The sequence below is a fragment of the Protopterus annectens genome, chromosome 1.part0 (genome assembly GCF_019279795.1).
Source record: "Protopterus annectens isolate FY-2018-M chromosome 1.part0, PAN1.0, whole genome shotgun sequence".
Taxonomy (NCBI): domain Eukaryota; kingdom Metazoa; phylum Chordata; order Ceratodontiformes; family Protopteridae; genus Protopterus; species Protopterus annectens.
Genome location: NC_056725.1, coordinates 38,694,129 through 38,720,875, shown reverse-complemented (window position 1 = coordinate 38,720,875; position 26,747 = coordinate 38,694,129). Strand labels below are relative to the sequence as shown.

The 26,747-nt window shown below is 39.4% G+C and overlaps 1 protein-coding gene across 1 annotated transcript in view; it reads left to right on the top strand.

Moving 5' to 3' along the window:
* The window catches only part of PRKD2 (protein kinase D2), a 3,293,129-nt gene that overhangs the window by 2,531,255 nt on the left and 735,127 nt on the right, over positions 1 to 26,747 (top strand). The window contains exon 15 of the mRNA XM_044081637.1: positions 21,207 to 21,305. Coding sequence (XP_043937572.1) covers positions 21,207 to 21,305 — 99 coding nt within the window. The remainder of the gene's footprint in view (positions 1 to 21,206; positions 21,306 to 26,747) is intronic.

Sequence of the window (26,747 nt, the reverse complement as noted above, 5' to 3'; positions counted from 1 at the left end):
GTGGAGGCCCGGGGAGAAAAGCTCCACAGATTAAAGCAAGGTTATAGAAAATAAACATGTACAGTAAACACTTATGACACAGGCAATGAGCAAAAATGCAAAGATATTAGTCTAGGTCAGGTAATAAAAACAAATAGTACCAACTACGTAATAAGAAAGGCATTAACTCCTTTCAGTACAAATATGGGAGGATGGGAGTATTACGTAGTTTAAAATGTATGTACATACTTGTAAAAAACATTGTTTGTACTTTTTTTTTTTTTTTTTCCATATATGAGAACAATAGTAGCAGTAGAGTCATTAAGTCATTTGTGATCAGAGAAAAAGATTGCAGTGTTGAATAAGGAAATATGATAGTAGAAAGAAGAAAGTAGGTTAGTCAGGATTGGTACAAGAGCAGAGCCAGAAGTTGTTCAGATGTAAAAGAAGTTGTTTTTTAAAAAGATGAAGAGTGGCTAGAGAGGAGATATGTGAGGGGAGGTTATTCCATATTTTGCCTACTGAGTTGGAGAAAAGGCAGTTACCTGCAGAATTTGTAATTCTAGTAGTGTTAACTTGTAGCTTTTCGGTGGAGCGTAGTTGTTTCAAGTTATTATAGGGAGTCAAGAGGTTGCTAAGAGCCAGTGTTTTTGATGGTTGATATAGAATGTTATGTGCTATTAAGAGTTGTTGATAGATAAGCTTGTTAGGAAGTTCCAACCAGTGTAATTGTTTTAAGTTTAGACAGTGGTGAGTTCTATACTGGGATGCTGTGGCAAATCGAGCTATATTGTGGTAAGATGTAGTCAGTTTCCTAAGGTTACCTTTAGAGAGATTAGTGTAAATAGAGGAAGCATACAGTAAGGTAGAGATAAGATGTGATTGTGCTAAGGTGGTCCGTGCTTCGGGTGTAAGGAAGGGTTTGATTCTGTACAGTGAACCAATCTTTTTATTAACTGCTTTTATAGTGTTATTGATGTGATAATCATAGTTAAGATTATCAATAGTAACACCAAGCAGTTTTGTAGTAGAGTCGGGGGAAATGTGGGAATTATCACTTGTAGTAATAGTGAAGTTTAGTTGAGAAGATTTGTGGGTAGGTGAGAATAGTAATAGTTTAGTTTTCTTGGGGTTGAGCAGAAGACATCTTTTTGAGAACCACTGCTTAACGGTTGAAAAGGTAGATTGTGTAAGAGACTGGAGTTCGAATTGAGAGGAATCTGTACAAATTATGGAAGAATCATCTGCATATTGTATACAGGTAGTGTTTTGGATAGATGATTGGAGATCATTAATAAAGATAGAGAATAAAAGTGGGCCTAGTATAGATCCTTGAGGTACTCCTAAAGAGATAGGTAGTAGAGCAGATAGAGAATTTTTCCAGAGTACTGCTTGTTGTCGGTTTTCAAGATAGGATTAGAACCAGGTTAAGGAAGAGAAATCCAAGGCAAGGGATTTAAGTATGTGTAGAAGAAGTGTATGGTTTACCATATCGAAGGCTTTTGACAGGTCTAGGAAAAGAGAATAGGTTAGTTTGTTGTTACGGTTACAGTTGATGGTGTTGGTAAAAGAAAGTAGTGCAGTGGTAGTACTATGTGAAGGTCTAAATCCATGTTGAGTGTTAGCTAGTAGGTTGTTATGGAGTAGATGGTTAAGTAGTTGTTTGTGTATACATTTTTCCATGATTTTAGCTAGAGGAGATAATAGTGCTATAGGGCGAAAGTTAGAAAGGTCAGTAGACTTACCTCCTTTGTGTAAGGGTATGATGTATGATATCTTCCAGATTGCTGGAAAAGTACTTTCTTTTATGGATCGGTTTATTAGAATAGAAACAGGGTAGGCAATAGCTTTAGCTGCAACTTGCAGGAATTCAGCAGGAAGCTTATCTGCTGAGGGGGTAGTGGGTTTAAGTTTTTCTAAAAGAGATTGTATATAGGAGGTGGATATGGGTTGTAGTTGAAGGGGAAGAAGAGAGTCATTGAAGCTACTTAAGAGCAGTTGAGAAGTATCAGGAGATAAGTGGTTAGCTAGACTTTGTATGGAAGTAGTAAAGAAAGTATTGAAGTTATTGGCTATTAAAGAGGGATCATCAGGGTCTGAGTCCTGTGGGTTGGGTGTAACTACTTTGCCTGGGGTAAGTAGATTATTGATAGTAGACCAGAACTTTTTTGGTTATTTTTTGGTGGATTGCTGAAGTTCAAAGTAGTAATTCTTTTTATCTGAGAGGATGGCTTTTTTGGTACTGTTTCTGAGCTCTCTAAAGGTTTGATGATCTATTGGGTTTCTAGAGGAACGCCATTTTTTCCAAGATTTATTTCTGAGTATAATTTTTTGCTTAGTATTAGAGGTTAGCCAGGGTGCTGTTTTAGCCTTTGTTCTAATGGTGCGACTTGGGGCATGTTGATTTAGGATTGCAAGGAATGCTGAATTGAAGTGTTCAACAGCCTTGTTAAGTGTGAGGTGTTTTAGAGGGGTCCAGTTGTATTGTGAAAGTTCTATTTGAAACTGTTCGGGATTAAATTGTTTTTTGGAGTATAGTGTTTTGTGAGTGGTAGGTAAGTTCAGGTTAGTTTTAGCTCTAATGACGTAGGTGAGGGAGTGATCGCTAAGGTCATCTGGAAGGATGCCAGTTTGGTAGGTTTGCAGGGGGGAGTTAGTAAGGATCCAGTCTAAGGTGGTTTCTTTTTTGCTTTTTTTATTGATTCTAGTGGGACTATCAATGAGTTGTTTGAAACCATAAAGGTTTATAGGGGAAGTAGGGTTAGCATTGTTACATGATTTCCAATCATTGTTAAAGTCATCAAGGAATAGTGTTTCTTGAGGGAGTTTATTAGAGAGTTGTTCAAGAATATGTTCTAAGGTGGGGATGTTATTTCCAGGGGGGAGATATGCACAGATGATGTTTATTGCTTTAGTAGTGTTGATTTGTATTTTGGAACAGATTATTTCGGCATTGTTGTTTTGGGTAAGGGTAAGGTCAAGAAGAGTAAGCTTTAGGTTTGTTTTATATATAATAGCTACTCCCCCACCCTTCCTGGAGGTGCGATCAAGTCTAACAATGTTATAACCCGGTGGGGTAATTTCAATGTCTTTAATTGAAGGCTTTAGCCAAGTTTCTGATAAGCATAAAATATCAAAGTTGTGTGTTTCTAGTAGGGCATGGAGTTGACTAATTTTGTTATAGATGCTACGTATATTGAGATGGGCCAAGGATAGTAGGTTAGAGGGTGTAGAGGATGAGAGAGAGAAGGGTTTGGTATGGTTTTTATGTGTTTTGGTTGTAATAGCTTGTGGGCCTGGGTTGGGGGTGTATGTCACCATCTTGTAGTAGATGGAGTAGTGTAAAATATTTTTCAAGTCTAAGTTTTTGGAAAGCGTCAAATATTTTCTTTGTTTTAGATTTTAAGATGCCAACAGTCAAACATGGTGGTGGTAGTGTGATGATCTGGGGCTGCTTTGCTGCTTCTGGACTTGGACAACTTGCTGTAATTGATGGAACCATGAATTCTGCTCTCTACCGAAAAATCCTGAAGGAGAATGTCTGGCCATCAGTTCGTAACCTCAAGCTGAAGTGCACTTGGGTTCTGCAGCAGGACAATGATCCAAAACACACCAGCAAGTCCACCTCTGAATGGCTAAAAAAAAAAAACAAAATGAAGGTTTTGGAGTAGCCTAGTCAAAGTCCGGACTTGAATCCAATTGAGATGCTGTGGCATGACCTTAAAAAGGCGGTTCATGCTCGAAAACCCTCTAATATGGCTGAATTAAAACAATTCTGCAATGAAGAGTGGGCCAAAATTCCTCAACAGCGATGCGAAAAACTCATTGCCAGTTATCGGAAATGCTTGATTGCAGTTGTTGCTGCTAAGGGTGGCACAACCAGTTATTAGGTTTAAGGGGCAATTACTTTTTCACATAGGGCCGTGTAGGTTTGGATAGTTTTTTTTTCCTTAATAAATAAAATCATCATTTAAAAACTGCAGTTTGTGTTTACTTGGGTTACCTTTGTCAAATATTTACATTTGTTTGATGATCTGAAACATTTAAGTGTGACAAACATGCAAAAAAATAAGAAATCATGAAGAGGCAAATACTTTTTCATTGCACTGCATATATGTATATATTTGTATTCCTCCTGAATATAACATCAGGACAGTAGAAGACATGTTCTCCTGGGCATCCACCAGTCTTCTCTGTAAAGAGAAAGGGGAGATTACTGCTACGAGACCCCTGATTTATCCACTGAAGGACAATGAGTCTTGATGTATGGGGGCAGAGATGTTTTGCAAGTTGCAAACAGGATTCTAACTTCTCACCATTTGCATCACCTACTTATGTATCAGTTAAAACAGTTTTGCAGGTTTCATTTTGGAAAGGTCAGTGCTTTGTAATTTCTTAAATTACATTTCTTCTTTGTTATTTAGCATAATTCTATTCACAAAGGATAAGGGGAGGTTGTTCTTTACTGCAGCTCGACCACTGAAAACAACAGTCAGGAAAACATGCTTCCATCTGAGGACAGCAGTCAGAAGCAAGTGAGCAGCTGAGAACACCAAAACTCTCAGGTGGTCAGCAAGCCCAGGACCCACATAGAGATTAGCACAGAAACTGAAAATCAACTAAAGAGGACAAACATTTCTAATGGAATTTGCACTGCCGAACTTAAGGGTCTGATCACTGAAATGCTGGTAGTCTTGGGAAGGGGGGCTTGTCCCATTTATGTGTAGATATTAGATTTTTCCCTCATATTTTAGGTTAATGTTTTAATCTTAAAAATTATTATGATATAGTACTGCCGAGTAGTTATTCTCAGTACATGCCCATGCAGATGTTAGGATGTTTTTTTCTACTTTTTAGCCAGTATTTTGGTTCGGTCCATATTATTGTTGCACAGGTAGCTTTAAAGGTTCAGCAATATTTGAACTAGTTACATGATTACTGGGATACGTAGACAAGCACTAAATGGGGTGGAGCCATTTTTTCAGTAGTACTTTCAAGTACTCTCATTACTTTAAATATATACTGGGATACCTTATATATCCAATAATGTATTTATAATTATTCCAGTGCATTTTTCGCTTTGACTGTATTTTCATTGAGTTGTGCTTGAACAGTCTAATTTATTATTATAAATATACACTTTTGAAGGATTTATGTTCTTGACATTACTGGTAGTGTAAACTTAATTTTCAAATCTTGTGCTAGTGGGAATGTGACAATTGCTATTATATATCCACAGCATCATTTGGAATCATTTTGTGGTGGTTTTCGTTAACAAGTTCCATTTCTGTGTGAATCTTTTATTATTTTATTATGAGTAACGTTTCTCATTTTGAGTCATTAAAAAGTACGTGTTCCTCAATTGTTCCACACTGAAAGGATCTGTCACACATTCAGTGTTATGCATTTTTAATTGATATCTGTGGTAGGTAAAACTGAAATGTTAATTCTTCAAAGGAATTATTTATAAAGTATAAAGTAACACATTCTAACCATCCTGTGAACATCCTAGTTACAGTAGCATAGCTAGGGACAGTGTGACAGGGGCAACTGCCCCAGGTGCAACATGTTGGGGGGTGTGTGATGAACTCATTCACATCTCTCTCTAATACAAGACTGGCTTTTAAAAGCTGGTATTGCATTTTCTCAAGTTTAAAAGTAAAAAAGAAAAGAAAAAAATCATTCTCTCTGTAGTGCTCTGTGCAAGCAGGTTATAGATTGTAGCAACTGTTTGCTACAGTTTAAAAGAAGAAATTATTGTTTTTATATATAAAATGTGTGGAAGGAGAGTCTAAAATGTGCAGAAGGGAGATCAGGGCAGGGCACAGAAACATGACCTGAATGGCTGTGGGGTGGTAGGGAGGGGGTTTGTATATCTATCTCCCCCCTTCAATGGATGAGCTGGGAAGGGATGTGGATTTAACTGTAGTAAGCTGATTGCTACTATGTATTGATCAGCTTATTACAATAGTGTGTTTTTTCTCCTTTTCAGCTCTCCAGTTGAAGAACTTCAGGGGTAGAGCTGGTTCGTGGTACCAGCACAGGGTGCTGGTCAGGCCAGTTACATTTCTCCTAGCTGAAGTTGTTAGTAAGCTGTTAGTATGAGTTCCACATTTTGCACATTTGTTCTACATTATGAGAGATAGTGTTCCACATTCTGGAGATTAAGGTTGAGAGCTATACCTGTAAATAATGAGGTACAAGTTTGTTTGTGATTTAGAAATTGGAGTTGTTGCAATTATTTAGTTTTACTGGTTACATCTGCTGATACATTTTTTTTTTGGGGGGGGGGGTCCTAGTTTTTATACTGGTAGTCATGGTGCAGTTGTAACTAATTTTCTTGTTGTTAATTGCATGTTGGAATTAAACCATCAGATTGTTACTGTTGCAAAGTAGCAGTGACTGATAGCTAAGCCCAAGTTATCTACAGTAACAGTTTTTTTTTTATTAAGCAAGAAACATCTTTATTAAATTATCACTTATGACAGGCAATCATATATTTATATAAATGAAAACAAACCATGTTGACTTAATTTTAGTGGCAGACATTCTACATCACTTGTAATCTATCCACTTACTGTCAGTTAAACATTGAATATCTCATTCAAATCCAACCTTCTTTTAAACCTCATTCCTCATCCATATGTATTGTTCCCAACATTTCCATGTTTTTCTATGTAGTTTGCTCCTACCCTTTTCTAGTTGTTTTATCTCTCGTACTATAGTCACTCCTTCTAGTGTAGGTCGTTTGGACTTTGATTTCCATTTCTTAGTAATTTTGTGGCAGCCACCATAATAAGACTCAGCAAGGCCTTATATATTTAGGCAATTCCAATTCTGTACCATAGCTCAAAAAATCATTTCCATAGTCATACCCGTTTGCTCACCCAGTATCTTTGATAGAGTAGTCTGCAGGGAATGTTTAAAGTCTGCCAACTCATTACACTCCCAGAAAATATTTTCCTAGTTACCCCTTTCTTCCCCCATCACACCTCCAGTATTTGCTATCTACCTACGGAAACATTCTTTGGAGTGTACTTTGGGTATAAAATAGCTATGTAAACACTTCCAAGCAAAGATCCTAAATCTTTTAGATTTTGTTGCATATTTGGGTGACATACATAAATTCTCCCATTGTTTCTTTGTGAGTTTCTTATCCAGTCCTTTCTAACCTCCTCTGATTGATTCTTATAGTTATCATGCAATGTTTTTCATGATCTAATTATTCCTTTTTAAACAGCAGCTTCTGTTCTAGATTCTACTAAAAACTCTAGCAGTGCTGGTCTTTCAGTTAGGATCCCCCTATTTCTTTCTCTTTGCCTGTACTCTGATATCACTCCCCATGTTCATAAGGAGCAAGTCCAGGATTTTATCATCTTGTTGGGGTGCAGACTGGTCTACAGAGCTTGTATTGATGAAGTCTTGAAGTGTGTTTGAGCATATATATATATGTCTCCGAATTTATGGAGGTTGAAGTCTCCTAGGAGAATGTTGTTTGGAAAAAAAAACAGCAAGACTGACAACCCAACAAGGAACAAACAAGCACTGGATGGCACAGATGAAACAACCCGGTTTTATTGATGGATTAAGCACTTTTGTCAGGCTTATAACAAGACTTTTTCAGAATCCAAATAACATAGTTACACACCACACTAGGAAAACTTTTTAAATGTGTTGTTTTAATATGTAATTAATTAGGAGAGTTAGGCTATTTTAATAATGTGACGTTTGAAGCGGGGAATATTAAAATTGGATTCTGAAAAAGCCTTGTTATAAGTTTGTAGAATGATGTTTAGCTTAATGCACAAAGACTCTATATGGGCTAGATAGGTGGTAATGGGGCCGAGACAGAAGTAGGTGACTTCAGAGCAATGAAAGCACTACCTCTATTCCTGTAGATAATGGCAGTTGTGGGGGGAGCAATGACAGCACTCCCTCTGTTCCTGTTATTCTTGTGGATAATGGAAATTGTGAGGGAGTAATGAAAGCACTCCCTCTATTCCTGTGGATAATGGTAATTGTGGGGAAGTATCAGTATTCATAAATGATATCATCACCTCAAGAGAGATTCCTTCCAAATCGCTATAACCAAGACTCATTACCATTTCATAGCTGGCTATAGAACTCTGTGTCAAGATTTTTATCTTAACATATTAGCTGAAATTCCTGTTAAACCCAAGATCTTTCTACTTGGGGACTTTTAACAATCCCTCAATAAACTGGCTGACCTACACTGCAAATAGTCAGCATGCCCAGTGCTTCCTTGACATTATAAGTGATAACTCTCTTTCACAGATAGTTTTGTTTTTACCTGGTGTCACCCAAAGTACACCAATTTACTCTTACATGATACAACTGAAAATTACTAGCAGTTTTTGACCATTGCAAATTCTGTGATGGTGAAGCATGGCTATATAACTGTACGTGTAGATCTTCTTTCGTGAAACTCCAACTAGAATTAATTTTTGAAAGTGAAGATGTACTTCTTGCAATGCTTAGTTATTAGCATACTACTTATAGGCTGATATGAAATACAAGGCATCTGACTCTTGTGACGATTTACATCATACCACCACCCACCTTTAGATTGTACCACTTTTTCAAGGAGGCCTGGACCATTCAAACCAAGGGTGAATTTTTGAATACGTATCCAATCATACAGATGCCCATTTGAAGGAAGGTAATGTATAATACCACTTGATTTGAAGTGGAAGTCTATTTCACAGGTGGAGAAGGTACTACAAAATCATGTGCTCTGGTGAACACTTCAGTGAAGCAACTGTGATTGCTTGCCCAGCAATTGTATAAGTCTTCAAGATCAATTGTGTGCATGTGAGGGAGTTGAGGGGAAAAAAAGCATTACTGTAAAGTTGTCTATACCTCAACAACTTTGCTGAAGAATTCTGGACAAAACCTAAATAATGGCGGACAAAGACTCAAAATCAAAGACAATTTTTAATTATGTCAATTCACTTAAAAAGTTAATGGAACAGGTTTCGCATCAGCATGCATTTTTTTTAAGAACAAGAGGTATGAAACTCTAAATCAGGAACAATTGAGAAATGTGCAATGTGACAGATACCATACTGTACACTGCAACTACTGCATGTACACATACAGAAACACACACTCTCTACTGTTATAAATAAACAATCAAATTTGTTCTACAGTGAAAGTTAGCTGTACAGTGGTCTCAGAAACTTCATCCTCTTCATTACAAAGTACGAATCACACAGGTCTGCAGGGACCACATTCTGTGGTGGATTTTATCTGACTCTATTTCTCTAGGCAGAATCTTGTCCTCCAGTATCCAAAGCCACAGTGACCACAGATGCCTCCCTTCTTGGGTGGAAGTGGGGCATTTTGAAAGGAAAACAGTCCAAAGTCTGTGGTCCATGATTGAGGTCAACCTTGACATCAGTGACTTGGAGTTGAGTGGTCCTTCTTATGTTGCAGCCACTTCAGGACCTTCTACCCAAGGGTGTGATTACCATTCACTCAGACAATATGTTGGTGGATTTGGTAGATCAACAAACATGGTAGAACCTGATCATCCCCTGGATTGCCAGGAAGCCATGAGGTGAGGCAATGGGTGATGTCTTTGACCTGCTTTCTAGCAGCAGTGCATATACTTGGGAAGTCCAAAATCCTGGCAGACAAAGGTAGAACTATACTGCTGCCTCATGAGTGGTCAGTCAACAAGACAATGGCAACAGACATTTTCAGCTGCTGGGGCCAACCTTGCTGCAACTTTTTTGCTTTGTACCTAAACAACCAATGCAGAGGTTGTTTTGCCCTAATCCCTCCACAAGGACAGTCACTGAGAGCTGCTCTCGTCCATCCTTGGCCGCCAGGTCTCCTTTACACCTTTCCTCCTATCCTGTTATCACCAACTTTATTCAGATAGCAAGAAAAGGGTAATCCTCATTGCCCCCTTTCTGGCCTTGGCAGGTATGGTTTCCCTTTCTTTGGTCTCACCTATTTCACCCCCTCATAGGTTCTAGATCCATTCCCGGATCTCCTCACACACCCCTCCAGGCTACCTCTACCAGACCTCAAGACCCTAAAGCTAACTGCATGATTTCTCCAATTCTAACTATTGGTAGAGAAGCCAGGTTTTCCTCCCTAATAGTTCAAATAATATCTTCCTCTGAAAGGAACTCAACAAAAAAGACAAGAGCAAATGGAAACATTTCTCCATCTTGGCATCCTCTGATGGACTAGACCCCTTTTCAGCACTGCTTCCAAAAAATTTGGAATTTCTTTTGGAAATTTTCATAGCTGGCTCAAGCTATTCCACAATTAAAGTACAACTAGCAGCCATTTCAAACTTCCACATAGGGTTCAACAATGCTTCCATCACTTCCCTCAAAACTTCCAAGGCTTTCCTAAGACATACCTTTTTACTGAGACCCCAGTTCATCATCCAGTCTCTCCCTGGGATGTCACCATCTTGCTTCAATTTTTAACCCAAAGACTGTTTGTATCAGCATCCAGAGACATGAAAATTCTTTCTTGGAATGCTGTTTTTCTAGTTGCAGTTACTTATGCCAAACAAGTGTCATAACTTCAGGCACTCTTCTGCAAAGCTCCCTTCCTTGTCTTTCATAAAAACAGTGCATGTCTTAGAGAGCCAATCCTTCCTTCCTCCCTAACGTGGCTTTTGAATCTCACTTGGACCAACAAACTGACTTGCTAGGTTTCTTAACCAGTTTTTCAGAAAAAAGAGAACATATGTTACAATTGTTAGATGTGCACAGACAACTTAGATTCTACCTCTTTTCCCAGATTAAAATTCTGGAGATATGAAACTTTGTTAAAATAAGGTTTCAGTGTTTTCGTCTCGATCATGTAAGTTTCGATTAAATGAATTTTTGGTCTATTCAAGTATACCCAGCTTTATATAGATGTAGTTATAATGACTTTTTAGGGTCAGCCAGCAAACTTGATCTGAGTTAATTCAGGCAGGAAAGGGGAATTGTGGGCAGAGAGAGAGTCAGAGCTCTCAAATCCAAGGCTTTAGTATGAGCCGCTGATGTCGAATCCGGCCAGATCTGGAAACCCACACATTGAACCAGATGAAAAGAAGACAACACAGATCAGTTGTTATGGTAAGTACATAACTTTTCATTTTTTTTTGTAATGCTTACCTTTTGTGTGTGTGTGTATATTGGCCAGGGATGAGCCTGAAGTTGGTCCATATAGATCAGTGCTCTACCATTCTTTTTCTTCGTCTTTTGGCTTTTCCTGGTTAGGGGCCGCCACAGCGGATCACCTGTCTGCTTATGACTGGCAGTGGAGTTTTATGGTGTTGAGTTGCCAGCCCGGTGGCCAGCCTTCCACAGAAGGCACACACATGCACACACTCATGCATAGGGCCAATTTAGAGTGTCCAGTCCACCTACAGCATGTCTTTGGGATGTGGGAGGAAAGTGGAGCACCCAGAGGAAACCCACGCGGCCACAGGGAGGACATGCATACTCTACACAGAAGGCATCCCAGCCAAGGATCGAACCGGAGACCCTCTTGCTGTGAGGCGGCAATGCTAACCTCTGCACCACCTACAAAAAAAAAAATCAAAATTGAAACAAATGCAACCACAATTTATCACATTCTTCTGTTTCCTCCTTGTCTGATTCTTCTCTCCCTCTTCCCCACCTTCATCTTCTAGACTTCCGCTTATTTAAAACTGCTTACTTTAATTGTATCCACTGTGGCCTCTCTCTCTCTCTCAAGCATCAGAGATTCCTTTTCTATGAAAGTTGCTTAATTTTTTTTTTAGAGTGGTAGCCTGCGTGTACTTTTGGTCTGTACCAATTCCGAATATACCATATGCAGCATGCCAGCACTACAATGTATTACTGTGAATCAATCCTACATAAATTCTCAAAACTTAATTGCTTATAGTTCCTTCTATTCTTGGCGGATGTTAAGCCTGACTTAGGGCCTCAGGCTTCTCATCTGACCTCTTCACTTCTGATTTTTTTGTGATGCAGGCCTTTCTGTAGCCCATCTAAACCTAAGAATCATCTGCATCTTTGAAACCTGAACTTGCATGCTTCTCTTATCTAAATCCTGTTTAAAAGATTTATTCCCCCATCACTAGCTCTGTCTGACCCACTGTTTTATAAACTACCTGTACAGCAGAAAAGCCACTGCCCTTAGCCCCTTCCTTTTCTCTCTGTTCTGTAGTCAGCTGTAAACATTCAAGATCTCCCTTTATGCAGATGATCTAGTCTTACTAAGGAAGATGTCTCCTCTGTCTGGACTTAAGGTGAATCAATACATTTACACCTTAATCCTAAGTCCCACAATTTAAAATATTGTGGTATCTTTTTTGACAAAACACTTTTATTTTCCTTTCACATCAACTATTTTGTGCAGAAAATAGCCTTTAAGCTTGAAGTCACATTCTGCTTCCTCTACATGAAGCTAGATGGGTGATACAGAAGGTCTAATTATTCCTAAAATGGAATATGATTCACTAATGTTCTTCATCTCACATTGCTGCAGTCCTAACACTTGGGGTAGTCCGCTGTCCCAGTCGGCCCGAATACCAAAGTATAAGGCTGACGTCGGTCAAGGCGCATTAGTCTGACGTCAGGACGTCAGGGTACAAATGCGCATGACCGACGTCATATCCTCAGTCTTTTTTGCCGCATGGTCCGATGCAGAAGCAGTATTGCGAGTGCAGGTTGGCGTTCTGAAATTTTCTGAAGTTGGAGTTTCAGACCGAATCAAAGTTGGCTAAGTACCCCGTTGGGGAATATTTTGGTTTTTTCTTGCCTCAGTATTTAACCGGATGTCAGAAAAAGTGAATAACTGTATTTCTTGTGGGAAACAGATACCTCATAGGGATTACCATACCTTGTGTATACCTTGCTTAGGGCCTGAGCACGACGTTGTTGGATGTCGCTCTTGTGCTAGATTTAACAAATGCACTATAAAGAGAAGATTAGACTGTGCCAGGTTAGTTTTTGGGAAGCGTTGTAATTATAAAATGCCGTCGGATGCTCCGACGCCTGCCTAAAAGCGCAAGGACAAAGCAGCAAAGCCTAGGTTGGAAGAACCGTCTGTCCCGGACGTCGGTTCTTTAGAGGGCTCGGTGGAGCCGGAGGTTCTGCCAGAAGTTTCTTTGGAGTCTCAAGGAGAGACTTTCCTGTTACAAGATGTGTCCTCTCAGGAGGTAGGCCAGGTTGAAGGGGCTTCTCAGGTAGCTGTTCTCCCCTCCCTTCCTAAGGTGGTTAGGCCCTCCCCTTCTGTTTCCAAGGCTTCTTCGAGAGGCAGGCCAGGTTTAACTTCAGTGGGTGTCTCTCCTAGTTCTTCAGGGTCTCTGCCTAAGAAACATATGCTTAAAATGGCAGAAGATTTGATTACTATGATTAGAGGTTCTATGCCCCCTCCTGATAAGAGGCCTAGGGTGGAACCTGAGCTTGAGAGTTTTGAGCAGTGTTCGGAGGCTTCTGAGTCTTCGGCTGAAGACTTACAGGAGTTTCCTCCTTATTCTGATTTGGATGTAGATGATTCTACTCCTTCGGCTTCTCCTCCTGAGGATTTTTCTTTTTCAGAGACTCTTCATTCCATGAGGGAGCATTTTAAATGGGAAGGTCAAGATTTCTCTGATTCCAGGAAAAGGCTTAGGGAATTTTTGTTTCTACCCCAGCATAGGCCTTTAGCTATACCTCCTGTTCTGGATGTGGTGGAAGATGTTTTTGCAGAGGCTTCCCTGAACCCTGATTCTTTGCCTCCTGCCCCAGTTAAACCGGATAGGTATTATAGGGTGCCTGAAACTCATAAGTATCTTTTTAAGAGTCCTAGGGCAGACCCAGAAACTGTTTCTCAGGGGCCTAAAGGTGCTAAGGCTTCTGTTGTTAAAAATCCTGTTCCTCCTGATAAAGAGGCAAGGGCTTTGGATAGATGGGGAAAGAAGGTGTATACTTCTTCCACTTTAGCCATGAGGGCTTTGAATTGCCAGTTCCACATGTTAAAATACCAAAATTATCTCCTTTCACAATTAAAGTCTAAGGTGGATGCTCTGGCGGAAGGTATTGAGTGTAAAGAGTTGCAGGATTTAGTTCATGTTTCTGAACAGGTGGGTAAGCATTCCTTGCAATGTGGTTTTGATGCTGTACAGGCCTCTTCGAGGGTGGCTGCCACTGGTTCTGTTCTTCGCAGGCACGCCTGGCTGAGGGATCAGAATTTGGCTGAGCATGTTAAGACAAGGATTTTAGATGCTCCGTTACAATCTGATGTGTTGTTTGGTTCGCCTGTGGAAGCAGTTTTAAAGAAAATGGAGGACAAGGCTAAGTCTATGCAGACTGTTAAAGATTTTTTGCAGGTTCAGCCTCCAAGTTTAGTAGAAATTGGCCTACTAAGGGGTGGACATATCCTTCTTATGATTCCCAGTCTAGGGGTAGGTCTAGACGTGGTAGGGGCAGAGCTCAAGGTTCTTTTAGGCCTAGAACAGGGAGTTCGCCTGCTCAGTCTTCTGGTGAGGGCAGGGGTCAGTCCTTTCGTAAACAGACCCAATGACCTGCCTTTTCAGCTGCCAGAGCCTTCTCGTCTGGCAGCACCTTTGGGAGGAAGGCTGGCACTTTTCAAAGAAAATTGGAGTTTAATTACCCAAGACAGATGGGTATTGGATATCATTCACCATGGTTACAGGTTTTATTTCCATACCTTGCCTCCTTTCAAAGGCATGCCAGACATTCCTCCTCTACAAAGAAAAGAGGCTCACAAGCAAATTTCTCTGTTACTCCAAATAGGGGCTATTCAGCCGGTTCCTGTGCCAGAAAGGGGCCTAGGATTTTATTCTCGCCTGTTCCTAGTTCCAAAAAAGGGGAACACGTGGAGACCAATTTTGGATTTATCTATCCTCAACACTTATCTGGACATTCCCAAGTTCAAAATGTTGACGTTACAACAGCTTTTGCCTCTGCTGGGCAAAGATCACTGGATGGTAACTTTAGATCTCAAGGAGGCTTACCTTCATGTGCCTATCAGACTAAGTTGCAAGAAGTATCTGCGTTTTCGGGCTGGGAATTCCCATTATCAGTTCTCTGCATTGCCCTTTGGCTTATCTACTGCGCCCAGAGTATTCACGAAAGTTCTGGCTCCAGTGATAGCTTACTTCAGGCTAAAAGGAATACAAATCTATCCTTACTTGGACGACTGCCTGATTCTGGCTCAAGAAAAGGAAGACCTTTTTCAGCATTTGGAATATGTGATAGCAGTGCTAAGATGCCTGGGGTATTCTGTGAACGAAATAAAGTCCAGTCTAGTACCCTCTCAAGACATGTGCTTTCTGGGTGTGAGACTGAATACAGCAACCCAGATGGCCTTTTTAACCCCGGACAAACAAAAGAATCTTTCCCTTTACTTCCATCAACTATCTCTTCAGTCCGGGCTGACTGCAAGGACAGTCCTTCAAGCCTTAGGGTTCATGGCATCTTGTATTCTGGTGCTTCCCAATGCCAAACTGCATATGAGGAAGCTGCAATGGTATCACAAAAATGTATGGACACAGCACTGCCAGGATTTGGACACTGCCATTCAAATAATACCTTGCATTCAAAAGGAATTTTTGTGGTGGGCTCAGGAATGTCACCTAAACAAGGGACTCTCTGTGACCCGGCCAGAGGCGAGTCAGATTCTAACGACAGATGCCTCAGACATAGCTTGGGAGCTCATCTGAATGGAAAGTGGGTACAAGACAAGTGGCCTGCCAGACTACAGCATCTACATATCAACATGAAGGAGATGTTAGCAGTCCAGTTTGCATTAATGGCTTTCAAGGAGTTACTTCTTCCAGGGCAGGTGTTGATTCTAACAGACAACACAACTGTCATGTGGTACATCAACAAACAAGGGGGAACACATTCTTATCCTCTATGCAGGCAAGCAATGATTTTGTGGGAGACTGCGCTCAGCTTGCAACTAAATCTTCAGGCAAGGTTTCTGCCGAGCACAGAACTCCTTAGCAGATGTGTTAAGCAGGCAAATCATGGATCCCCACGAGTGGAAACTGGATCTTCATGTATTTCGAAATTGACAGTGTCATGGGGAACTCCAGACATAGATCTGTTCGCTTCTCCACTAAACCACCAGCTGCCAAAGTTTTGCACGAAACGGTTTCATCACACAGCTTGGAAAGTGGATGCTCTTTCTTTCAGTTGGAAAAATCTTCATGTGTATGCCTTTCCGCCTCTGCCTCTCCTCCCAAAGGTACTCCTAAAGGTCAGACAAGACAAGCCAAGGATGATTTTAATAGCTCCAGATTGGCCTCGGCAACACTGGTACCCATTACTAAGGAGTCTGGTAAGGAAGCCTCCATGGCCTTTACCTTTGATTCCACACCTATTGTCTCAGAGGGACGGTCATCTACTCAATGTCAAGCTTCACTCTCTTCATCTAACAGCCTGGCATATTCTGTTTTGAACCACAGCAGGTCTCAACTTCCTCAACAAGTTTTGAATGTGATTATGGAAGCCAGAAGACCTAGTACAAGGAAAGTGTACGCAGAAAAATGGAAGAGATTTTTATTTTGGAGTGCAGCAAAGGATTTGGAGGTTTCTGAGCCTAATTTGAGTGTGGCTCTTCAATATCTTACTGAGTTATTGGACAAAGGTTTGTCTTTCTCTTCCATTAAGATTCATGCTGCAGCAATTTCAGCTCACTATGATTGTGACCCACCATTGTTTTCTCATCCTCTGTTCAAGCAATTTCTTAGAGGGGCAAAGAATATAAGACCCCAATAGAGCTCCTACTCCTGCTTGGGACCTCAATTTTGTGTTGGAGAAACTTACTCTACAACCTTTTGAGCCTCGGCTACTGCTGAATTGAAATACTTGTCATGGAAGACTGCTTTTTGTTGGCCATTACTTCTGCAAGAAGGGTTTCTGAATTGCAGGCCCTTATGGCGGTTGAGCCTTTTTGATTTTCCATAAGGATAGGGTATCATTACGTACTAATCCTTCCTTTATGCCTAAGGTGGTTTCTAGTGTGGCTTTAAACCAAACTATTCATTTGCCTACTTTTTATGCAGATCCCCAAAATAAGGGGAAAAGATTTTGCACACTTTAGATGTACACAGGCAGTTGCGTTATTATTTAAGCAGGACTAAGGATTTTAGGCAGTCTCAGCAGTTGTTTGTTTCTTTTGCTTTGAGTTCTCAGGGCAAGCCTGTGTCAAAACAAACTATTTCTAAGTGGATTGGGTTTTGCATTGCATTTTGTTATTCCCATCATGGCAAGGAGATTCCAGCTGGGATTAGGCCTCATTCCACTAGGGCTACTGCCACTTCAACAGCATTTCTAAGGGGGTGGCAACTAAGGATATTTTGGAGGCAGCTACTTGGAGTTCAGTGCATACTTTCTCTAAGCATTACCACCTTCCTCTCTACTCTAAATCTAGGGCTGGTTTTGCCACGGCTATTTTGCAGGGCATGTTGACAGCTCCTGCTTCTTTATGATTTGCCAGCCTCCCTTACCTCTGCTTTGGGATTCTACCCAAGTGTTAGGACTGCAGCAATGTGAGATGAAGAACATAGTACAGTTTTGTACCTACCATAAATGTAGATGTTCAAGATCCACATTGCTGCAGTCCAATTTACCCTCCCTCCTTCCCCTCTGTGTTTAGGGGTGGTTGTGTGGGTGGGGTTGTACTTTTGTATATTTGTATATATTGTACATATATTTGGTACAGGAGTGTTTGGTGTTTTTTGGTTTTGGCCTTATCTTTTTAGGGTCTTCTGACATCTGGGGCAAGAAAAGACTGAGGATATGACGTCGGTCATGCGCATTTGTACCCTGACGTCAGACTAATGCGCCTTGACCGACGTCAGCCTTATACTTTGGTATTCGGGCCGACTGGGACAGCGGACTACCCCAAGTGTTAGGACTGCAGCAATGTGGATCTTCGAACATCTACATTTATGGTAGGTACAAAACTGTACTTTATTCATTCTCACCATTAGTAAACCTCCCAGAAGACATTATATCTTTAAAAAAAAATCCGTGCCATACAGTATTCCTGACTGTTACTTGAGATGATGATGAAATATTTGCCTGTTTGTAGACATGCAGCCTTTCTCTTAAAACACCAAAACCCATGAATTCCTGGAGCAGCAGTAGCAGTAGTAGTACCAGTGGTAGCAGCAGTAGTAGTAGTAGTACCAGTAGCAGCAGTAGTACCAGTTGTAGCAGTAGAAGTGTTGGTAGTAGTAGTAGCAGTAGTAGTGTTGATAGTAGTAGTACCAGTGGTAGCAATAGTAGTGTCGGTAGTAGTAGTAGTACCAGTGGTAGCAGTAGCAGCAGTAGTAGTAGTAGTGTTGGTAATAGTAGCACCAGTGGTAGCAGTAGTAGTAATACCAGTGGTAGCAGTAGCAGCAATAGTAGTAGTACCAGTGGTAGTAGTAGTAATACCAGTGGTAGTAGTAGTAGTACCAGTGGTAGCAGTAGTAGTGTTGGTAGTAGTAGTACCAGTGGTACCAGTAGTAATAGTAGTGTTGGTAGTGTTGGTAGTAGTAGTACCAATGGTAGCAGTAGTAGAAGTACCAGTGGTAGCATTAGTAGTAGTACCAGTGGTAGCAGTAATAGTAGTAGTAGTGTTGGTAGTAATAGTACCAGTGGTAGCAGTAGCGGTAGTACCAGTAGCAGTAGCGGTAGTACCAGTGGTGGCAGTAGCGGTAGTACCAGTAGCAGTAGTACCAGTGGTAGCAGTAGCAGTGGTAGTGCTAGCCTTTACTGTATCTTTGAAATCTTGTGCCTACCTTTTACTCCAGTCTATTACATTTTAAAGGCATCAGTGGTGTAGAGGAAACCTGCCTATGACCCAGGTGGCAGTTCCCTGATCAGTGACACTGGTGCTAGAGAGGATGGGCAAGGGGAGTGATGGGCTTGACCGGCCAAATCAAGATTGGCCATCCTGGGGTAATGGAGGTAGCTTGCTGTGTTATGTTGGTGACATCTACTGGAGGGTATGCGATCAACTGCAGATAGCTGCAAGAATGAGATGAACATGAGAACGTGTATGCCTGAAACTAGGAAGTTGTTGTGAGTTAGAGAGCTGCATAGTGAGGGGGAAGGCCAGGCCGCTTCACAGGACCTGCTGGCGGACCATCTCCCTCCCAGTCAGCTCTCACCACAGGAAGTAGATGGGTCCATTGAACTTCCTGGGCAGGAATCAATTGTCCATACAGCTGTTTTCTAGCCTGAGAATGCCTGGCTTCTACCTTGGCATAATGAATGAGCCAGTTAGATGTGGATAGGAGAGCCATCAAGGCAGGGTCCTGTGGAAGTTGGAGAGGGGACAATCTCCCAAGTTTTCTAAATGCTGGAAGTACGGCATTTTCACATTTTTCATTCTGTTCTGATACTTTGGGATGACGTACCATCCTCATTCTCTTGCATCGTCACTTTCACAACATTAAGAAAGAATCCTGTAAACTACTTCTACTTGTTTTGTCAGTATAACTGTGTCAGGGGCTTAGTCTCACTCACTTTTTTCCCTCAAGGCATTTGTTCACCTCATACAGTCATCTCGATGAGTGCTGTTTGATTCCTACTTCCCATTAATTAGGACAAGTTGTCCCATTTACATTTAGTGTTCTGTAAGAAAATTCCTTCTATACTCCCAGCCCTGCCACTTCTTATTACTCCTCCCTTACCTGCTATCTCCCAGCATTCTTTGCCTGCAATGTGTAGTTCTAAAGTAAGCAGTATAGTGGAATGTCTTCTACAGTGCGCAGTAACATAGTATAGTATATAACATAGCAGCATTACGTCTCTGAAAATATACAGTCTTTTCTGCTTCGGTGCAAGTCCCAGCTATAAACAGGCTTACACTGGGGGCCAAATTCCAAAAGACCTGCTCTCGGTTTAAATGACTCTGGAGTAAGTCACTTCCACTGAGCACAAGTGTTTTGGAATCAGACCCATTACATCATGGTACTTGAATTCTATCTGTGTGTTAAGTTAGGTCTCATCTGGCAGCAGTGTATATTTAAGTCCTTTTTTTCTGTTACAAGGCCACAGCTTTGCACAGAGTATATTTCCAGTTAACATATTTTCATGTCCCTCCCAAATTTCATCTGACAGTAAATAAGTATAGGTAAAAACAGCACATAGACTTAGCCACTTTGCATATTATTTTGCAGAGCTCAAAAATAAGTAGTTTTATTGGTGGTGCTGAAGTGTAAAGAGCTGTGAGGTGCTGTTGCAGAAACTATATATGTGTATTTGGGTCTATGTCATAACATCGAAGTGTCAAAACTTTGAATGTTATAACATCGAACTGGAAACATCGAAAGCTGAGAATATCGAAGCTGCGGAACATCAAATTCTTTCCCATGGAAAGAATTCGATAGGCCGTTTCCACGGCTTTGCTATTCCCTCCACTGTGGTGTGATCTCGGAGTTGGTATATTTAAGTAGTGGGGGGGCACAGCCTGCCACATAAGACATAGTTTGTAGTGTTTGTGTGTTTCGTGTTGTGTACTGGAACAGCGATTTTTTTCCCTGGGAAAAAAATTGCTGTTCTCAGTCTTCAGGGATTTTAGCTTTCGATGTTTCCAGTTCGATGTTATAACATTCGAAGTTTTGATAATTCAGTGTTATGATATAGACCCGTGTATTTCCTTATCTACCATTGTAATGCTGCTATTTTTCAAATTCCTAGTTTTCTGGGTTTGACTCTTCCCAGTCTGTTGTGACCTTTCCCAGTTTGAATAATGAAACAATGTTCTGGCAGATTTTCTGATTTCATTTCTTTGCATTGTAAAACAAACAAACCGAACCGATACTTTTATACCATGTCAACATCTAATAGTTGAGAGTCCTTCAAAATGTATGAGCATGTTTAAGTAATAGACAATGCTTCTATTTCTGGTTCAGACATTCTTAAGCTTTTAAACAAAGTTTTATTAGTGGGCATTTTTTAAACTTCATCATTTAGTGAGTAATGTTTGACACATTTTTATGGATATTTTGAGAAGAGCAGCATAATAGAAACTTTTGTTATGGACCTCAGACATTGATATGCTTATCTTTTGCAGCCCTGAATGAGTAAAGTCACATTTTTTAATAGTTTACTGTACTATTGATGGTAGCAAATGTATTGAATGGCCTTTAGACCTGTTGAGAAAAATGTTCTGGTTAATACCCGAGTTAATCCTGCATAAAAGGCACTTTATCTTTACTGTACAATTATCTGTCATGCTTTATCTTTCAGATTTTGGTTGCACTAAGGCATCTCCATTTCAAAAATATTGTTCACTGTGACCTGAAACCTGAGAATGTACTACTGGCAGCAGCAGAGCCTTTTCCAAAGGTAAGAAAACTTCCAGTGTTACCTAAATATATAGTGATCTACTTCTAATCAGGGGAGTCTCGTTTATCTAACAGCTGCTGTTTAAGCAAAAAAAAAAAAAAAGCGATGCATCACATAGAGGATTATAATTGGGCCTCTGATCATAACCTGTTATGTGTTCAAGACATGGATAATCGGTGACCAGATCATAATTCTTTGTAGAGCGTGGAGCTTTATCTGCTCCATGTACTACTAGCTTTCAAAGCCACAAAACACCTAGTGAACACTGTCAAGAAAGGTAGTGTAATGCAGTCTGTTATGTTTACACTTGGCTTTCAAAGCTCTTAACAGTCCAGATTTTTGCAGAATGTCCAGATTATTGCTTCATATTTTTGGTTTGCATACCATAAAATCTGTAGTTTTTGGACAAGCTACTGAGGATTGACGTCACTAAATAATAGCATACATTTGAGTTTCAGAGTTTGTATCCTTCTGAAAACATATGCTAACAGAGCTTGTTATGAAGAAGTTATGGACACTTTACCAGTAAGGACAGCAGACAGAAACAAATCTTTTGTTCTACTACTGTCATTTGGTAGACAGTGCTGGCAGATTTTACTACCTAGTGCTAGACCTGACCTTAACATAAGTAGGGGGTGGTTAACAGTTGTAACGGTCACATCGCACACCGCTCTGGCACTTAACTGGTTGTTTTTTTCTGAATATCAGAGCATAATCCCCATGCTCCAGGACCTGCAAAGTGATCACTACAGTCATGAGGTTTAGACCCATGATTTACAGATTCCTCCTCATTTTGTGCCGTGTCTGCCATCTTCATCACTGAGGGCCATTAACGTATTTGAAAAAGGATGTATGCATTTTATGTGATCCATAAGTGTTTTCATTTATGCCATTATTCAAAAGTTGGTTTATCAGTCTTACATCAACACATTAGAAACAGTAACAATTCTGAATGCATTTATGAAGTTAAATATGTATTTATAACATTGGCACTTTCAATATTTTTGTCCCAAGTAACAGAGTTGTCTTAAAAGATCCATTATGAGCAATGCTGTTAAAAATGTCCCTATTTAATCAACAGGATGTTTTCAAATAGTGAATGCAAAGCTACCGTTTTTGGCGAAATTGTAGAATCTAAATTAACTATAGAAGTTCATTTTGTCATGTGCTCTAGATGAAAGACTTCAAGGAATATTGGAGTATGTAAGGTTGTTGACAGAGTTACTTAGATTTCTTGTTAATAGAAATGTTTCACAGAGATTGTTCTCACTGTGTGAACAATGTTAAATGATGAAATATGCTGTATGGTCCAGTATACCCCTCTTTTTTAGTAGGCTTTATTTGCTACTTGGCTGTGTGAGCATAGAATTAAAATTTAAGGAAGGTACAGGTGGGACAAAGCCCTGCCTGTCATAATGAATATTTGCTCAATGTATTTTTTTTTTTTTTTTTGTCATGCTGTATAGATTGTAGTGCATGGAGTGCCACAATTACACTCTAGTACCTGCAAAAAGACAGTTAAGCACTACAGTAAGGTGAGCCATGTCTTAATTGTTAAGCAGTCCCTTAAAAGCTGTTAAGATCAGGTCTCGCACAAATAACAGTGCCAGTCATCAAACCATAGCTTTGTTTCTGCCTTCTGTGTCTACAATCTGTCCCTAATTTTGTTAAAAAATATTGATTGTGCCTGATGTGTGTTGTTGTCTTGTCTTGGTGAAATAAAGCTCCATGCAGTATGAAGAATTATGATCAGGTCTCTGATCATAACCCTTTATTATGTACTCTCAACATGGATGTCAAGATCCATCTGTTGAGCTTTGCTCTCAAAGTGAATTTCTTGGCATCCATGTCTCAAACACACAATAAAGCAGTTACTTTCAGTGACCCTCTCATAATCCTCTAATTTTTTTTTTACAAGAAACATCTTTATTAAACCATAACTTACTACACAATCATACATTTATATATATGAAAACAAACTGCACTGACACAATCCTGTTTGCAAGCATTTTACAACATAAACCATACTGCCACACTCCTAGTTGATAACATTCTCCCAGTTGATAACATTATACATCACTTATAATCTACCCAATCTACCCTACTTATAATCTACCCAATCTTTCTCACTCAAACATTACATAGCTTGTTTAAGACCTGTTCCCTCATTCCTCCCTTGTATGCATTGTTCCCTCACTTCCCATTAATCCTCTAAATTTAAGCTGGCATTTGGGGTGTGCAGTGGTGTAAAGGCTGTTTATACTATGTTTTAACTCAACTTTGTTTTGTCTTGTGTATCATCCACAAGTTAGCAGAACATATAATGTTTGATTAGAGTTTATTGCTGAGTTATGTTTGGGATGGTCTTGCTGGGATGAGTTGCATTTGGCAGAGGTTCAGTCACATTCCACTAATCCAAAGAACAGAGAGTCATTGACGTTACCCTTGTATTTTTGTATCCCCACCCATTGATCAGCATTACCTTTAATTAAATGGAAGGTTGTGTCATAGTCTAGGAACAACTTGTGTAATGAAGTTTTCTCTCCTTATTGTATTGTTTTGTATAAATCATTTTTAAATCTTTTACCATGTCTTATGATGTAGTGCTTAAATAATTTTCATTTATACAATTTTTACTTTAAAGACTTTAAATTCACAGTATAATTTACCTATTTAACAATATGAAAACTAAAGGTTGAGAACCTTGACTGATAATATTTCTCCTTCACTGATATGATTATTGGTTGTTAGCCAACTTATCAATTTGGATAACTCTTTGAAAGTGCTTTTTTCAGTTGGTGCAACACAGGAATTTTTGCTGGGAGATTATTTTAATAAATTTCCTTTCCATGATCTATAGCTGGTTAATTTCAGTTTCTGCATATGAGCAGAAGTTTTTGTTGTATTCTGATACCAGTGATTTTGTCATAAAATTAATGTGATGCTGTTCTCCATCCTTCATAAACTTCCCACCCTTAAACCAGTTCTTATGAAAGTTAATAATAATCCCACCCCCAATGTTACCAGACAAAAGGATCTAGGACTAACCCTTGATCCATCCCTAAACTTTAACAGTCACATGGATTTAGTCACCAATAAAGTGCTACCCCAACTTAAATTCTACTACGGGATCTCTCACCTTCTTACTTCCACTGTTAGGACAGCCATTGCTAGATTTATCCTTATTCTTAAACTCAAATATGTCCTTCCAATTATGTCTTCATTCTTCAAACAATATTTACAAATATCAAGTAAATAAAAAATAAAATTGACTGATTTGCACTCCTAGCAGGCCAGCATATATATCATTGCATCATCCTGAAAAAATACCGCCTATTCCCAAGTGCACCACTCTCCTTCTTGGCTCCCTCATTTTCAAAATTGTAACTTTAGGTTACTGCCCACCTTTGAGGTACAAGCTACCTATTTAGGAGCTAAATGACTTTTCTAAACATAGCAAGAAGACACTGTCACCCTTCAAAACTGTTTGTAATGAAAGAGCCTTCTCAAAGAGTAGTCCTGGTACCTTGCACCATCTGTCCACTGATGTTAAAAATAAATAAATAAAAGGAAAAACTTTAATTTTTTTGGAATCTGAAAAGGATCTCCATCATACTTACAAAAGGAAAGCCCAGTATACTTGTTTAATATAAGCACCATAAATCTAACCAGGTATATAAGGTAGAAATCATTTTGGTTTTAATGCATTAAATGTGTTGTGATATATGCCAGAAGTCCATATGCTTCTGTGTTGGAAAGACTATAAAAAATGAAAAGGATACATTAGCCATTTACCTGAGATAAAAAAAATGTAATAATGATGCATTATCTGAATTATACAGAGACATGATAGGGACAGATTTTGTGATGTGTTTTATATAACAAAAGAAATGGTGACATAAATCACCTTGTTGAAATTAGGGAACTGCATTGGCAGTTGCTGCTTGCAGTTAGTGACAAGTCACAGCTTACTGAAACCATTTCAATTATATGTATTCTACTCAATTATAAGTATTCTAAAGCAAGCCTCTGGTGGCTAATTGTTCCTATAATTTGGTGTGTGTGTGTGTGTGTGTGTGTGTGTGTGTGTGTGTGTGTGTGTGTGTGTGTGTGTATATATATATATATATATATATATATATATATATATATATATATACACTGCAGTCCATGCTAATAAAATGATTAATGTATTTACATGTTGTCTTCTCTTTAATAAAGTTTCTGTTTAAAATGTTTAGAAATGGTTATGGATTTTTTACATTTGAACTCGACCAGGTAATTGTCCATTTTTTTTCTTAAAATCCACTAGTGTCCTCATTTATATAAATGGTGTATATGAATGCTAAACAGTTGTACAGTACTCAGAATGTACAGCATATATTACTGCTAATATCTGAAGTGTATATGGAAGACAACAGCTCAATTCCTGACCCACCAGTCAAGGAAGATGTAGTACATATAGAAAGAAGGACTGTAGTACTGTTTTGAATGAGCCACACAATGGAGCCAGAAAGTGACAGAGAACTGATCAGCTGTATTCATGTGGCTGACTTGTAACTTCGTTAAGTTCCCTGCCAAATGCAATTCATCTGATCTCAGCAAGACCACTCCAAACATAACTCAGCAAGAAACTATGATCATTATTAACTAAATAAGACCTGTAGTAAGACTTAAATAAAAAAATGCCTGTCAATGGATATGTGGTTTGTGACACTTTACTTGAAGGCTCAGTATTAAAGACATTTGCTGTTATCCATTTAATAAGAAAAATTTTCGACATCATATTTCAGACATTTCCATTAATGGACAAATTCTGTCAATCAGACCAGTTAAAACTAATGTAAACCCTTGTCAAGATTACATTTTTTGCCTCTAATTTAATTATGAGATGAAAACTTTTGGTCCAGTTTCACTCAAATATGTTATGGGCAACAACATAAATTAATATTTTTTCTGCAGAGTGCCACCTGTTTTTTTAGACTGATGCTTGGGAGTTGTTTATACATTTAAAAATCTAATAGGGCCAAAGTGGTGCATTTACCAAGTGTAATTAGTCTTAAAGGTGTATTACATTAATGGAAACGGGCAAAGAATGTTGATGAAGAGCCTACTCAAAGACTGGTCCTGCCACCTGGAACCACTTCCCACCAAAGTTAATTCAAATGTAATAGTAGTATAAATGCTACTGTAGGTCTCTCCTAAAACATGGCTACTAGCCAAGTGGGATTAACCTGGTTAGATAAAGAAAAATGTAAATAATTATGTACAGTTTGTGCAGAGTTTATAGGCAGATACATGACTGTATGGCATTTCACTAGAGAACAGCATAAGAGATAGAGAAGAGCTGCCAGCGATTTGGAGTAGAAAAGGTAAGAGGGAGGGTGATGAAGATTAGGTTATAAGTCCTGATAAGCTTGATTTTGAAGATATTATTTGAGC